Raw genomic sequence first — 15,976 nt, 5'->3', positions numbered from 1 at the left:
TATGGAGAGCTATATTACTATATACAATGTTATATGTGCAGCTGTTATGTGCAAATTGGCATGTAAAGTGTGTTGTTAAATAAGTGTATATGTGTATAAAAGTGTATGGCAAGTAGTGATGTTTGTTCTACAATCATTTTTTTTTGATTTTAGATTTAGAGAATATTAGAGATGGTGAGTAGAGCAAACGCATGAAATGAAAGATTATGTGAGGTTTTGCAGACAGGTACAACCAGAACAACCTGGTCCGAGCCCTCCACGCATTTTTTTTTTTTGCTGGGTGTGGACAAGGAATAAAAGGGGGTAAAAAATCTGCTCCTAACCCTCACAGGCTTCACAGAGGAACAGGTGAGTTTTTGTAAATGCATTTGACTGCTTGTTATCTCCTGCTCGTCTTAATATGTGACACAAGATTCCAAAACTGGTCATAAGTGTCAGTTTTGGAAATTGAATATTTGCATTAAATCTAGAGACGACTAAATAAGCTTTCAATTGATGTGTGGTTTGGTGGGATAGGATAATATTTGGCAGAGATACAACTATTTGAGAGTCTGCGGGTTAAAACAAAATCGAAATACTAAGAAAATCCCCTTTATATATGTTTATATATGTAAGTTAATCTCTTAGCAATGCATAATACTAGGTTTTGGTATATATATATATATTTTTTTTGTCAAATAAGTTTTATTGATGAAGACACAGATTCAAGACAAAATTAATTCTGTTTACATATTTTGTCCACATATAACATAGGCACAGCAAATAAGGAAAATTAAAAGGATAAAATTAAAAATTAAATAAATAAAATAAAAATAAAATCACCCACCCACATAACAAGCAAACTTGTTACAAAGACCTGTTCGAAAAATAGAATATGATGACAAAGCCTGTTAAAACATTACAGAAATAATGCATTATTATGAGAGTTTTTTTTTTCAATGTAACAGATAAAGGGATTCCAAATTTTGTCAAATTGTTCCAGTTTTCTTTTCAAATAGTATCTAATTCGCTCCAAATGTAACATAGAAGCAATTTCTCCAAGCCACAGTTTACATGTAGGGGATTCCTTTTTTTCCCAAAACAGTAGCAGTAGCTTTTTGGCAGTAATTAAGCAGTATGAGAGCATTTTATGTTGTGTATTTGACAACAAATGTGTTTGTTCAGAGAATTCCAGAATTACAAGCATTGGATCTGGTTGTAATTGCAACTTCAACACTTCGGAAAGCACATCAAAAATTCCATTCCAATAATTCTGTATCTTAGAACAAAAAATAAAACTGTGAGATAGATCCGCATCTGATGAATTACATTTGTCACAAAGAGGTGAAATATTTTGGAAAATTCTATGTAATTTTTTTTTGAATAATGTAACCTATGAATTATTTTAAATTGAATAAGACAATGTCTAGAATTAATAGATTGTTTATTAATATCCTCCAAACCTGATTGCCACATTTCTTCTGAAATTTCCACTCCCGATTCTTTCTCCCACTCTTCCTTAAAAGGTTTTGGTATATTTATGCTTGGAAATTTACCAAATATCTTCATGGAAAATGATCTTTACTTGATTTTAAGCATAAAAGCAAGGCTATTGGCAAAAAATAAACCCTTTTTTGTGTCTTTTGTGCTCCAGTGTCACATATTGACATTGTTTTTAATGAAGCTCTATTCCTAATGAAACCCTGACCTAATTTACATGACCCATATTAATGTTTCTGGACAGTTTTTGGCCTTACTGATCATACATTTTAACATTTGCAATTTTTATAGCTTCTTCAAAGTTTGCAAGATGGCTTTTTTCCAGAAATTGTTCAATCACGTCAATGACGACACGGTAAAACCCCCCATATTTTCATTCATTATGGTCATTCAAAGTGTGATTCTCCTTTAGGTGATAATATTGGTCTTGTGTGTTGCTTTATGTTTTATCTCAGGGTTTTAAAGCTGCTCCTGCTTTTGAGACAGGATACTTTGGAACAGTGAAGGCTGATACAAACTTCAATGCCCAGAATGATGCTGCAAAATTAAAGAAAGCCATTGAAACCAAAGGTAAAACAGATGCCATGATAAATGCAAAGTTAAAACACTTTCATGTTCCATATAATGGGGTTAGGAATCAGGAAGAATTTGGAAAAAGAAATTGCAAATACTTGAAAGACATCATTTTTAGTCTCATTAAAGGATCATGATATCACCCTATTTCAGTACACTCTCAGAAATAAAGGCGAGCTGTCACTGAGGTGGTACCTTTTCAAAAGGGACAAATTTGTGCCTTAAAAGTCCATATTAATAACTCAAGAGTACAAATTAGTTCCTTAAAAAGTACAATAGTGCTCCTCTTAAAATTTTTAGGTACTAATATATACTTTTATGGTAACAATATGGACCCTTTAAGCACAAAGGTACCACCCCACTGACAGCTCACGTACCTTTATTTCTGAGAGCGTACAATGCTACCTCAGAAATTTTGTGCAACTTAAATGGATGTGGAAAGCTGTGAGCAGAAGGTATGGGAATGGGTGTGACGGCAGGAGGGAAAAAAAATAGCGACTCTGACTCAGAGGTAACACCTGAGGAAATGCAGGTTTATAATATTTAAAGAGTGCTTATTTAGACAGTTAGACCAGGCCGGTCTCCCTGCAGAGTTTAGCTCCAACATGCCTCAACACACCTGTCTGGAAGTTTCAAGTATGCATATTGTAATGAACAAATGCCCATCATCATATAATTATCTTTACAATAACAGATGGCAGGCAGTTAGGCATTGATTTATGGATGTCTCTTAAGATATTTTTAGTAAGATATTCATTCATTCATTTTCTTGTCGGCTTAGTCCCTTTATTAATCTGGGGTTGCCACAGCAGAATGAACTGCCAACTTATCCAGCAAGTTTTTTATGTAGCGGATGCCCTTCCAGCCGCAACCCATCTTTGGGAAACATTCACATACACTCATTCACACACACACTCATACACTACGGACAATTTAGCCTACCCAATTCCCCTGTACCGCATGTCTTTGGACTGTGGGGGAAACCGGAGCACCCGGAGGAAACCCACGCGAACGCAAGGAGAACATGCAAACTCCACACAGAAACGTCAACTGAGCCGAGGTTCGAACCTGTGACCCAGCGACCTTCTTGCTGTGAGGCGAACTGCGCCACTGCGTCGCCTTAGTAACACATTCAGAAAGTTAACCAAGAATGCTATTCAGCCTTGTACAACAGTGTGCACTTTGCTGAAAAGCCTTTATAATACCCCTGATATCCATTTACATCATAGAGACGTCTGTTTGTTGTTTACATCTGGAATACATATTTTATAGCAGGAGTGTCAAACTCAATTCCTGGAGGGCCGAAGCCCTGCACAGTTTAGTTCCAACCATGCTCCAACACACTTGGTTTCAAACAAGCCTGAAGGACTCAATTAGTTTGATCAGGTGTGTTTAATTAGGGTTGGAACTAAACTGTGCAGAGCTGCGGCCCTTTTGGAACTGAGTTTGACACCTGTGTTTTAGAGCATTTACTCATTTTCAAAATGTCTTCTACACGTCAGTTTCTGAACATTAAAGACATTTACATTTTTTGTCTTTAGCAAGTTTCTAGTTAAGAATGTTATTTTTTAAGATTTTTATCAGACCTTTAATAATGACCGCGGCGGTCCTTGAAATCAAAATAAAATATTTTAGATGTTAGTTTCAGGGTGACGCGGTGGCGCAATGGATAGCACGTTCGCCTCAAAGCAAGAAGGTTGCTGGTTCGAGCCTCGGCTGAGTCAGTTGGCATTTCTGTGTGGAGTCTGCATGTTCTCCCTGTGTTTGTTTGGGTTTCCTCCGGGTGCTCCGGTTTCCCCCACAAGTCACCTGTACCTCAAGTCCAAAGACATGTGAATTGGATATGCTATAATTGACTGTAGTGTATGAGTTTGGATGAGTGTGTATGTGTTTTCCAGTGATGGGTTGTAGCTGGAAGGCCATCCGCTGCGTAAAAAGTATGCTGGATAAGTTGGCGATTCATTCCTCTGTGGTGACCCCAGATTAATAAAGGGACTAAGGCGAAAAGAAAATGAATGAATGTTAGTTTCAGTCTTAGTTTTAGAGATATCAATCAGCTTGTGACAAAATCTGCATTAGGAAAATATAAAACTAATATAAACTTTACAAACAACATGTGTAACAAGGACAGTGTAAGTTACCACTAGGGTTGTCACGATACTGGAATTTGGTACCAATCGATACTGAAATTTTTAAAAACATTTAATGCTAACATTTGAGCGCTGTTAACTGCGTTCTTAAACGGTGCTGATTTGCCATTTTGTTTACATACTCAACAGATATAACTGTCATTGGCCGTGAAGGTCATCAGTTCACCAAACTCCTCGCTGTTTACTAAGTGTAAACACAGATACAGGGACACTGGAGCGTTTTAAAGCTGCAATTCATCAGCTGAACGCTCGAATATCAGCTTATAGACAAACCAGCTGATCGACGTGACGCTAAACGCTCCAGTGTCCAGGAGCTGTCACCTTTTCAAAAGATACATTTTTGTAACTGAAGGGTCCATAATGACACCTCAAAGGTACTTTTTAGATACTTTGGGGCACTATTGTACACTCTCAGAAATAAAGGTACAAGTGATGTCACTGGGGTGGTACCTTTTCAAAAGGTTCACATTTGTACCTAAAGGCTCCATTTTGGTACCTCAAAGGTGTGTATTAGTACATAGAATTTTCAATATTTGTACATAATGTAATTTTTAAGTACTAGTACGTACCCTTGAGGTATGAATATGGACCCTTTAGTTACAAACTTGTGCCTTTAGCAAAAGTACCACCCCAGTGACAGTACTTGTACTTTAATTTCTGAGAGTGTACACCTTTAAGGTACCACTGTGGACTCCTTGGGTACAAATATGTATCTTTAGCGCCTGTACCTTTATTTCAGAGAGTGCAGATACTGGGACACTGGAGCGTTTAGCGTCACGTCCGTCAGCTGGTTTGTCTATAAGCTGACATACGAGCGATCCACTGATGAATCGCGGCTTTAAAACGCTCCAGTGTTTCTGTATCTGTGTTTACACTCAGTAAACAAGCCGTGAGTTTGGTGAACTGATGACTTTCACGGCCAATGACAGTCATTTCTGTTAAACACGTGAACACAATGGCCAATCAGAGCTGTTTACGAACACAGCGCTTAAATGTTAACAGGAAATGTACATTTTTAAAATCTCAATATCGATTGGTACCGAATTCCAGTATTGTGACAACCCTAGTTACCACTGCTCCTTGTACTTTTTTATTTGTGCTCATTTATGTCCATTCATTTTGGTGATACTGTTCAGGTGAAAACTGTTGTTATCTGACGTTTCTGTTTTCCTCTCATGAAGGTGTGGATGAAGCCACTATTATAGAGGTGCTAGCAAAGAAAAGCAATGCGCAAAGACAGCAGATCAAAGCGGCTTATCAGCAGAGTGCAGGAAAGGTAAGAATATCTTTGAGAGGATGTGTAGAGATGGTACTTTACAATAAGGGTTCATTAGTTAATCTATTCACTGACATACACTACCAGTCAAATGTTTAGGGTCAGTAGGATTTTTAAATGTTTTAAAATAAGCTTATCCTGCTCATCAAAAATACAATACAAATGGTAAACATATGAAACGTATGATTACACTATAAAATAACTGTTCAAGTGAAGTTTATAATTTAATTTAATCATTTATTCCAGTGATTTTAATGATGAATTTTTCAGCTTCATTACTCCAGTCTTCAGTCACACAATCCTTTCGAAATCACTCTAATATTAATTATTATTATTGGTAATAGTATAAAAGCAATAATGACTGGAGGGATCATTTGATTTGAAACTACATACAATAAGTAATAAATAAATATTTAATAGGGAGCACGGTAGTACCTCGAAGTCCAAGGCCCAGGGTGCTCCATCGGAAAAAGGTGGTTTGCCATCTCCAGGTTAGAGGAAAGTCCTTATTCCAGGTGGAGGAGTTTAAGTATCTCGGGGTTTTGTTCACGAGAGAGGGAAGGATGGCGCGTGAGATTAACAGACAGATTGGTGCAGCGGCAGCATAATGCGGTCAATATACCAGTCCGTTGTGGTAAAGAAAGAGCTGAGCCGAAAGGAAAAGCTCTCGATTTACCAGTCAATCTACGTTCCTACTTTCACCTATGGTCATGAGCTTTGGGTCATGACCGAAAGTACAAGATCTCGGATACAAGCGGTTGAAATGAGTTTCCTTCGAAGGGTGGCAGGCCGCACTTTTTTGGATAGAGTGAGGTGCTCTGTCACCCGGGAGGAGCTCGGAATAGAGCCACTGCTCCCCCACATCAAGAGAAGTCAGCTGAGGTGGCTCGGGCATCTGTTTCGGATGCCTCCTGGACACCTACCGAGGGAGGTGTTCCAGGCATGTCCCACCGGAAGAAGGCCTTGGGGAAGACCCAAGACACGCTGGAGGGACTGTCTCTCGACTAGCCTGGGAACGCCTCGGGATCTCCCCGGAGGAGCTGGAGAGAGTGTCTGAGGAGAGGAAAGTCTGGGGTTCTTTCCTAAGACTGCTGCCCTCGCGACCCGGCCCCGGAAAAGCGGCAGAAAATGAATGAATGAATGAATGAATGAATGAATGAATGAATGAACGGTGGCGCAGTGGGTAGCACAATTGCCTCACAGCAAGAAGTTTAAGCTGGATCAGTTGGCATTCCTGTATGGAGTTAGCATGTTCTCCTCATCAGAACACCAGCACGTCCATAGAGGCTAGCTAGGCCAATAGTATCGGGATGCAGCCTTTATGATGCATTGCAAGCTGAGACTGCATCACTTAGCGATGCAATGTCATACACTCTAATGGAGCGAGAGACATCATTGTGAGGGATAGCTTAGGGGTGGAGTTAGGTGAGCTCATTAAAAAGCATTGGATGCAGCCCAGATTGATTGAAGTAATCAAATGAAAAATCCAAATGAGGGCTTTAATCGTTGCTCTTTAATTAGAATGTTTGAATTATACAGTGAAGAAAAAGTTTATGAGATTTGATTACTTGATTCTATTTCTTTATAATAGCTATTAATTTTAATAGGCTAGACTGTTTGCTAATTTATTTGCAGCTTTCTCTATTGTTTACTATTTGTAAATAATAATAATAATAATAATAATAATAATAATAATAATAATAATAAAATATATTACTCACCGTATTACTGTTTATTTACAATTAAACCTTTTTTTTTAAATACGTGGTGGGGGGTCCCTTTTTTCCACATTGCAGTGTTGACAGGTATGATAGTTTAAACCATTTAGGACATAGTTAACTATTCAAATATATTTCAAGAACTTCTTAAGTTATTAGGACTTTTTTTTTTTTTTAACGGTGAACTGATGTGAGTAACCTTTTATATCTTGTTGGTGATTCAGCCTCTGGCAGATGCACTGAAAAAGGCGCTTTCCTCCCATCTTGAGGATGTGGTCCTGGCCTTGTTGATGACCCCCTCTGAATATGATGCTTTTGAGATGAAAAACGCATTGAAGGTACAGCTGATCTTATTGCAAAATAACTTATCTAACGTCTTAAAGGGATAGTTCACCCAAAATTGAAAATGTACTTACCATTTAGGTTTTAAACCTTTATCAGTTAATTTCTTTTTATGTTGAACACTAAAAAAGTCAGACTGGAAAGCATTGACATCCATAGTAGGAAAAAGGTACAATGGAACCATAGTTTCATAGTTTATACCAGTTTCAAGCAATCTTCAAAATATCTTCTTTTGAAGATAGAAAAAAACTGTTTGGGTCAGATGAAGGAAGCGTAAATTAATTTTAAAACTTTTAATTTCTTTAAGCAAACTTTCTATTTTGGGTGTATTAAGCCTTTAATACATAAAAACACCTAAATGTACTTACCTGCTTGCTTACTTAACTGATACTCAGGGTCTTGGGACAAGTGAGAATGTCCTGAGTGAAATTCTGGGGACAAGGTCAAACAAGGAGATTACGGCGCTGAAGAATAGTTTCAAAGAAGGTAACAAAAAATACATAAATACTACATCCCAAAGCAGATGTACTGAATGTGTAAGCTGCTGTACTTTTTCAGTGACACTTTAGTTCAAGTAATAATTTACACCATTTAGTACTGGATTATTATCTGCCTATTATAAAGATATTAACTGTTTATTAGCACTTATTCAGTATGATTATTTTACATCTCTAATCATATCCTAAATACCTAAACACAGCTACTACCTTACTATTAATAAGCAGCTAATTAGTAGTTTACTGAGCTAAAAGTCTTGGTTAGTGATTTATTAGTATTGTGAATTATGCATTAAATAAAGTGTGACCCCTTTTCTGCTATGCAGTATATGGCGAGATGCTGGAGGAAGATATTAATAGTGATGTAAAAGGAAATCTTGAAACTGCCCTGCTTGCCCTTTGCAAGGTATAAAAATAGCATATTCCCTCTAAATTTAATTGGAATGAGTATTGCATAGGTGATTATGTGTATTGCGGACAATTACATATTTATATCTCCTAAGGCTACCAGGAGTGAAGATCGTAATATTGATGACGCACAGGCTAAGAGTGATGCAAAGGTAAGGAGAATTTACTTATTATTTTTTACTTACATCTATATTCACAAATTCAGCTTTGACTTCCTTCTTGTGTTTAATGCATATATATGGTAGGAGAAAAACGAATGATAGACCGTGAGTCTTTCTCTAACGTTTCTGAATTGATTTTAAATATTTCAGAATCACTTTCCTTTGCCTTATTCCCTGTTGTTATCAGGGGTCGCCACAGTGGAAAAACCACCAGTTCCTTTAGCAATTGTTTTACACAGCGGATGCCTTTTCAGCCACAAATAAACACGCAGGGCTCTATTTTAATGATCTAGGTGCAAAGTCTAAAGCGCAGGGCGCAAACGCATTAAAAGCATGTACGAATCCACTTTTGCTATTTTAAGGGCGGAAAAATAAATTCTACGCCCTGGAGCATGGTCTAACAGGGTTGTGCTTATTCTCTTAATGAGTTATGGGTGTGTTTTGAGCATAAACCAAGTAGAGTCTCATCTCCCATTCCCTTTAAGAGTCAGTTGCGTCAATCTATGGCACATTTGCTATTAATATGATGGACTTTGTAAGAGGAAAAACTGAACGCCTCACTAGAGAGAAAACAGTTAAACAGACCGTCTGCAGCACAAGGATAAAGAACGAGCCTCCTCCATTTGGCCTCATTACTTTCTCTTTATTTTACGTTTACTCTTTACTTTACTCCTTCCTTTAGTGTAGTAAGGGAACAGTGGAATGTCACTCCACTAAAGACATCCATTAGCCTATGTAACCCCGCAGGTCAACCACCCAACCTGCTCCAAGCTGGTATCGAACCAGCGATCTTCCGCATTGGAGTTGGGTGCTCTACCAAGGAGGCTAAAGACCATGACCTGTAGCGTTTGTCGCTAGAGCATCTTTAGCAAACAATTAGCAAACCTTTAGCAAACAATACGCCAACAATGCGCCTGAACACACCTCCTTTTTAGACCAGCACACCCATGAGTCCCCAAAGCGGCGCAAATGGACTTGCTATTTAAACAAGTTGCGCAAAACATGAAAACTAGGGTTGCACTCGTCTCAATATTGCAAAAAATCGCGCCAAACATGACTTGCACCTTATTGAGGTGAGTGTATGATAGGACCCTCAGTGTACAAAGCTCAGTGCTGGAAAGCACTCATGCATTTTCCCTTTCCACTACAGCTACAACTACAGATTGTTTATCCCATACCTCCCAACACTCCCGTTTTTCCCAGGAGTCTCCCGTATTTCAGACCCATCTCCCATTTGTTCTGTCTCCCGGAAAAGTCTCACCCCCCACCCCCACCCCGCTTCTCAGTCTGCAGTTTGCATAACCACCTACCCCTCTCCCCCAGTCTCCAGTTCGTGCTGCATCCCCCCCCCCCCTCGCTCTTCAGTTAGCGCACCAAACCCCACCCCTTCCCCCTCCTCCCCCCTCTTCATTTTGCACAAGACACACAACCCGCCCGAGGTGTAGGGTGTAGCATTACAGGCCGGTAGCCATGAGCGATTTGGGTGGTTCGAAAGACCCACCCCCTTCTGACAATGTCCAGAATTTGGCCCCTAATATGAGCTCATTTATCCCATTTTAGACAGTATTTCAATTTTCTTTATATCATTACATTACATATAAAATTGTAATAAGTTACAGTTTAAATGCACTTTAGTAAATAAACATACATTTTTGTAAACAAAAAATAGTAAGATAAGCATAAACGGCAAAAATCCATCCAAGGCACTCCAAAAATGTAGAAAAAAATATTTAAAAAGTCAAAGTCAAGAAGATGACTGGCAGGAAAAAGGGATCTTGGACAAGGTCGCCGAGAGTACAAATGATGAAAAGACAGTGCAGAAAAGCTGAGCGTATGTGGAGAAAGACGAAACTAGTAGTCCATTATAACATCTATAAAGACAGTCTTCATGCCTTTAATATGGAACTAAACACTGCTAGAAAGACTTTCTTTTCAAGCCTTATAAACAGCAACTTAAATAATGCTCGTACACTCTTTGCAACAGTAGAGAGACTCACAAACCCCTCCAGTCAGATTCCAAGTGAGCTCCTCTCTGAAAGCAAATGTAATGAGTTTGCTCATTTCTTCACTGATAAGATTAATAATATCAGAAAGGCAATCAGCTCATCCAATCAGCCAAGTTTTGTCGATATCAAACAAGCTCAACCACAACTTAAGAAATCAGACATTATGTCTGATTTCATGGCAATTAACGGCAAAATCTTAGAAGAAATTGTGCAAGTTATGAAAACATCAACCTGCAGTCTTGACACGCTCCCCACATCATTCTTCAAAACGGTGTTTACCTGTTTAGAAATGGATCTTCTAAAAGTGGTAAATGTTTCACTTCTATCAGGGATTTTTCCAACCTCACTTAGAACTGCAGTTGTTAAACCCCTCTTGAAGAAGAGCAACCTGGATAACACCCTATTGAGCAATTACAGGCCAATCTCAAATCTCCCTTTCATTGGCAAAATCATTGAAAAAGTTGTTTTTAACCAGGTTAACAAGTTCTTAAACTTCAGGGGGTGTTTAGACAATTTTCAATCGGGGTTCAGAGCACATCACAGTACAGAGAGCGCTCTTATAAAGATAATCAATGATATACGCCTAAATACAGATTCAGGTAAAATAACAGTGCTGGTATTGTTGGATCTCAGTGCTGCATTTGACACTGTCGATCACAGCATACTTCTGGATAGGCTGGAAAACTGGGTTGGGCTGTCTGGCACGGTCCTCAAATGGTTTAGATCTTACCTAGAAGGTAGAGGTTACCATGTCAGTATAGGTGACCATAAGTCGAGGTGGACACCCATGACGTGTGGAGTCCCACAAGGCTCGATTCTGGCACCTCTCCTGTTCAACCTTTACATGCTCCCTCTGAGCCAAATAATGAGAAAGAACCAAATCTCCTACCACAGCTATGCTGATGACACTCAGATCTACCTAGCCTTACTGCCTAATGACTACAGCCCCATTGACACCCTCTGCCAATGCATTGATGAAATGAGCAATTGGATGTGCCAAAACTTTCTTCAGTTAAACAAAGAGAAAACTGAAATGATTGTGTTTGGAAACAAAGATGAGGTTCTCAAGGTAAATGCGTACCTTGGCACTAAAGGTCAAACGACAAAAAATAAGGTCAAGAATCTTGGTGTGACTCTGGAGTCAGATCTGAGTTTCAACAGTCATGTCAAAGCAGTCAGTAAATCAGCATACTATCATCTCAAAAACATAGCAAGAATCAGATGCTTTGTTTCTAGTGAAGATTTAGAGAAACTTGTTCATGCTTTTATCAGCAGCAGGGTGGATTACTGTAATGGACTCCTCACTGGTCTTCCTAAAAAGACAGTCAGACAGTTGCAGCTCATCCAGAACACTGCAGCCAGAATTCTAACCAGAACCAGAAAATCAGAGCACATCACACCTGTCCTCAGGTCTTTACACTGGCTGCCAGTTACATTCAGAATAGATTTTAAAGTATTATTACTGGTCTATAAATCACTAAATGGCCTAGGACCTAAATACATCACAGATATGCTCACTCAATACAAACCTAACAGATCACTCAGATCTTTAGGATCATATAAACTAGAAGTTCCAAGAGTTCAGTCAAAGCAGGGTGAATCGGCTTTTAGCCACTATGCCCCTCGCTGCTGGAATCAGCTTCCAGAAATGATCAGATGTGCTCCAACATTAGGCACATTCAAATCAAGACTGAAAACACATCTGTTTAGCTGTGCCTTTACTGAATGAGCACTGTGCTGCGTCCGACAGATTGCACTATCATGTTTTTCTCTTTTTCTTCATTCTTTTATATCACATTTTACCTCTTTTTATGTTTTGTTTTGTTTTTATGCATTTTTATTATTTGTTTTTATTTTTATTTTACTTGTTTCTTTTATTCTTGTTTATGTAAAGCACTTTGAATTGCCATTGTGTATGAAATGTGCTATATAAATAAACTTGCCTTGCCTTGCCTTGCCTTAAAAAGCCATGTTGTTGATAGGGCGTCACGTTGGCACAGTGGGTAACATGATTGCCTCACAGCAAGAAGGTCACATGGGCAAAACAAGCAAACTCCACACAGAAATGCCAACAGGTACAGCCGGGATATAAACCAGCAACCTTCTTGCTGTGAGGCAACAGTACTAAGCACTGAGCCATCGTGCCACCAAGCAAAAAAATCTTGCGAAATACTGTAGGTAGTAAGATATTATGTACTGTGATCATGGCATACAAAAGAAATTAGCATGTGATTTTGAACTTCTCTACATTTCTGATTTCTCAATAGCTGTCAATCACATTTTTGTTTTGTAGACTGCTTATCAAGCAAGGATTGTATAAAACGCATGATGTATCTCTGATCTCGTGTTGTTTCAGGCTTTGTTTGAGGCAGGAGAGAATCGGATCGGTACAGTTTGCTCAGTTCTGATTGACATCCTCACAAACAGGAGTGAAGCTCAGCTGTGCAAAAGTAGGATATCTGTCACTTATGTGATTGTGGTAAAGTTTAGCAGACTAGAATTAACAGTGTTATTTAAAATCCACAGTTTTCCAATATTATAGCCAATTAAGCAAAGATGGTTTGGCCAAAGATCTGGAGGGCGAGCTGAGTGGACACCTTGAAGACTGCCTGATGACTCTGGGTAAATATACTGTACATGTTTTCTTTTCTTTTCTTCTGTGTACTGTATTAGTGTGGGTGTTAAAAACAGAAACTAGACAAACGCTTCACTGTCCATCTGATTGAAGGAAGCTTCTTAGCAAGACAGACCTGTTTTTCCATCCTCAGATGTTTAGGGCGTTTTCACTCACTCTCAGTAAACGTATCAAAACCAGATACAGCGTAAAAAAGAAATGTAATGGTTGAAAACATGTATAAACTGCATTCCCAACAGTGTAATCTCTCTTTTATGTTTTAGTGAAGGCTGCTTGGAATAAACCTGCCTACTTTGCAGAAAAGCTCCAACATGCTATGAAGGTAAAGTTGCAGAGGAAGACATGGAATGTATACATTCATTTCGATCCATTTTGTTTCCATCGGAATCTAGTCAAAGTTTAAACCTTACTTATTTTTTAAGTTTTATTTTATAATAATAATAATAATAATAATAATAATAATAATAATAATGTATTCTTATAATTTTTTTCTAGGCATTAATTAGGGTGTTCAAATGGATCAGAGTCTAATTTGAATCATCTGCCATGAATTTAGAAATCATAAAATTTTACATTTATTTTTTTCTTAAATGGGTGGTCCACTACGATATCATATTTTAAACTTTAGTTGATGTGTAATTTAGCTGTGTGAACATCTCTGAATGTAATGTGCTCAAAGTTCAATGCAAAGGGAGACATTGGCTTTTACAGAGTTAGCTTAGCAAAGCCTACAGCGAATGAAGCTTGTGGACTTCTAAAAAATACATCCGGGCTAGTGAGATTACAAACGCTTCAGGTTATGCACATTCACCATGCGCACACACCCTGCGCAGCAAAGAAGTGTGGCCAGAGGCGCTGTAATGTTATAGCAGAGAAAGCTAAAATGCTGCTATTTCCACAGAGCTTGTTCTGTTTCTGTATGTGGGCTTCCAAAGGACACGACACAAAGAGAGAAGTGCTTACAGTTTAAATTTAATAATGTTCCAGAGAATTACAAAAAAATCTATCGCTAGCATTTGACAAAGAGCAGCTACTAGAATCTCTCCCAGTTCAGTGCTGGATTCGGCTAATGGAACGTTTGAGCGGGAGATTTTCTTTGTCTTTTTCAATGTTTCTACGATTATGAATGTCATTCCAATAAGAAATATGGTATTTAAGGGCAAATCTGTTCCTCAGCTGCAGCCCATATGTTACAGTATTTATTAAATTCCTGTAGCTGATTACTTTTAGACTTCCCAGAAAATCGTCAAATAGACCTATTCAAATCAGATGTTTCCAATATCGTGCAGCCCTAACTGACATGTTACCAAAGTCTTGCAAACTCTCTTAAACTGTTTGTTACATTGTTTTGCTCAGATTATTGCTATTTTAGTAATATGGCCTTGCTTTATAGGGTTTGGGAACTGATGATAACACACTGATCAGAATCATTGTGAGCCGTTCGGAAATCGACCTGCTGAAAATCATGCAGGAGTACAAGAGGATGTACGGCAAAACCCTTCAGGAGGCCATTCAGGTCAGTCTCTGAAACTCACAATGGGTGAAAAGCTTTTAAAGGAAGCTTCACATTCTTATATTCCTCTGAAGCTGCATATCTGAATTAAACAGTGGCTTCTGTGTTTGTCTTCTGCAGAGTGAAACAAAAGGAGATTACGAGAAGATCCTGCTGGTGCTCTGTGGCTCTCAGTGAACAACAATCTTCATTCAGCAGAGTAAACACAACATTTAAACATGTCTGAAATATTCATGACCGTTGAAAACACGTAACTCTTCTAGGTGTGGCTCTTGAGGAATTTTACATTAAATCATCCGTTGTGCAACTTGTTGTGTAAGAGATTTCTTTGACCAGTATATTCAACTCAACACTTAAAGATGTGGTTCAAGAAATTATCAACTTAAAAAAGTCTCTAGAGTGAAACAGTTGAAGTGTACCATTTTTTAATCCATTCTTCTGATCTCTGGGTCTAGCTGCATCACATTTAGCTTAGCTTAAATCTAACATAGGCTCATTCTGAAAACGTAGCCCTATATACATTTCTGGAGATTGCGAATTATGTAGCCAGAGCTACGTACTGTATGGCTGCATTCCGTCTTTAAAACTAGTGGTGGATGAGGAGATTTCCCCCAATGTGTAAAGCGCTTTGAGTGCCCAGAAAAGCGCTATATAAATGTAAGGAATTATTATTATTATTATTATTATTATTATTCATTTTTAAAACGAACGCTATGGGCGGTATAATGCTGTTCCTATTCTTGCTTACCAGCTGACCGCTTACCTCCATGTGGACAGTTTGTCCGGTAGCTCGACATGTATGTCGGTGGACTTGAGACGCAGAGAGAAGCTGACCATGACAATGGGGTTCGAGTTCAATGAAGAACAGTTCCAGAAACCAGTTAAGACAAAAACAAAAGCCAGAAAATTTAGGAAACAGTTAAATAACAGGGTAAGAATGTGATGAAATCTGAAAACGGGGTAAAAATCTGGGGACTTTTCTTTCTCTGGACTGCTTTTCAAAGCACTGTGGTTGGGTTTAGAGAACGGAGTGGGCAGGTCAATCTGTATTCGTTAAAACACTATTGGTTGGGTTTAGGGTAGTTTGGTCAGTCAGTCAATCAGTCGACAGCCGTCCCTGGTGCATTTACGTGAGAACAGTAGGCACGAATAGCACTTTGGAGAGAAATTTGAGATCTGTAAAAGCGAACGAAGTTTGGGGACTACAAAAAATACATC

At 38.5% G+C, this 15,976-nt stretch overlaps 1 protein-coding gene across 2 annotated transcripts; it reads left to right on the top strand.

The window, feature by feature from the left end:
• The first annotated feature begins 321 nt into the window (after window positions 1-321).
• anxa1c (annexin A1c) lies at window positions 322-15,065 on the top strand. 2 transcript variants are annotated; one of them, XM_087251837.1, is made up of 13 exons: window positions 322-348; window positions 1,771-1,834; window positions 1,935-2,049; window positions 5,384-5,478; window positions 7,421-7,534; window positions 7,934-8,024; window positions 8,362-8,441; window positions 8,539-8,595; window positions 12,967-13,060; window positions 13,137-13,232; window positions 13,509-13,567; window positions 14,639-14,761; window positions 14,879-15,065. In XM_087251837.1, exons 2-13 carry the CDS (start codon window positions 1,790-1,792, stop codon window positions 14,933-14,935), a joined length of 1,026 nt encoding a protein of 341 aa, XP_087107963.1. In that variant the 5' UTR covers window positions 322-348; window positions 1,771-1,789; the 3' UTR covers window positions 14,936-15,065.
• The last annotated feature ends 911 nt before the right edge of the window (window positions 15,066-15,976 follow it).

This window comes from Danio rerio, chromosome 5, assembly GCF_052040795.2.
Source record: "Danio rerio strain M-AB ecotype USA chromosome 5, GRCz13ab, whole genome shotgun sequence".
NCBI lineage: Eukaryota > Metazoa > Chordata > Actinopteri > Cypriniformes > Danionidae > Danio > Danio rerio.
The sequence above is the reverse complement of the archived record's forward strand: the minus strand, read 5'-3'. Positions and strand labels throughout refer to the sequence as shown.

What these genes read in the sequence shown, in the direction of transcription:
- anxa1c (XM_087251837.1), top strand. Translation starts at nt 1,790, where the DNA reads ATGGCTTTTTTCCAGAAATTGTTCAATCACGTCAATGACGACACG. An exon ending in CCCTGCTTGCCCTTTGCAAG is followed by an intron (nt 8,442 to 8,538) that starts GTATAAAAATAG and finishes ATATCTCCTAAG; the next exon opens with GCTACCAGGAGTGAAGATCG. An exon ending in AGCTCCAACATGCTATGAAG is followed by an intron (nt 13,568 to 14,638) that starts GTAAAGTTGCAG and finishes CTTGCTTTATAG; the next exon opens with GGTTTGGGAACTGATGATAA.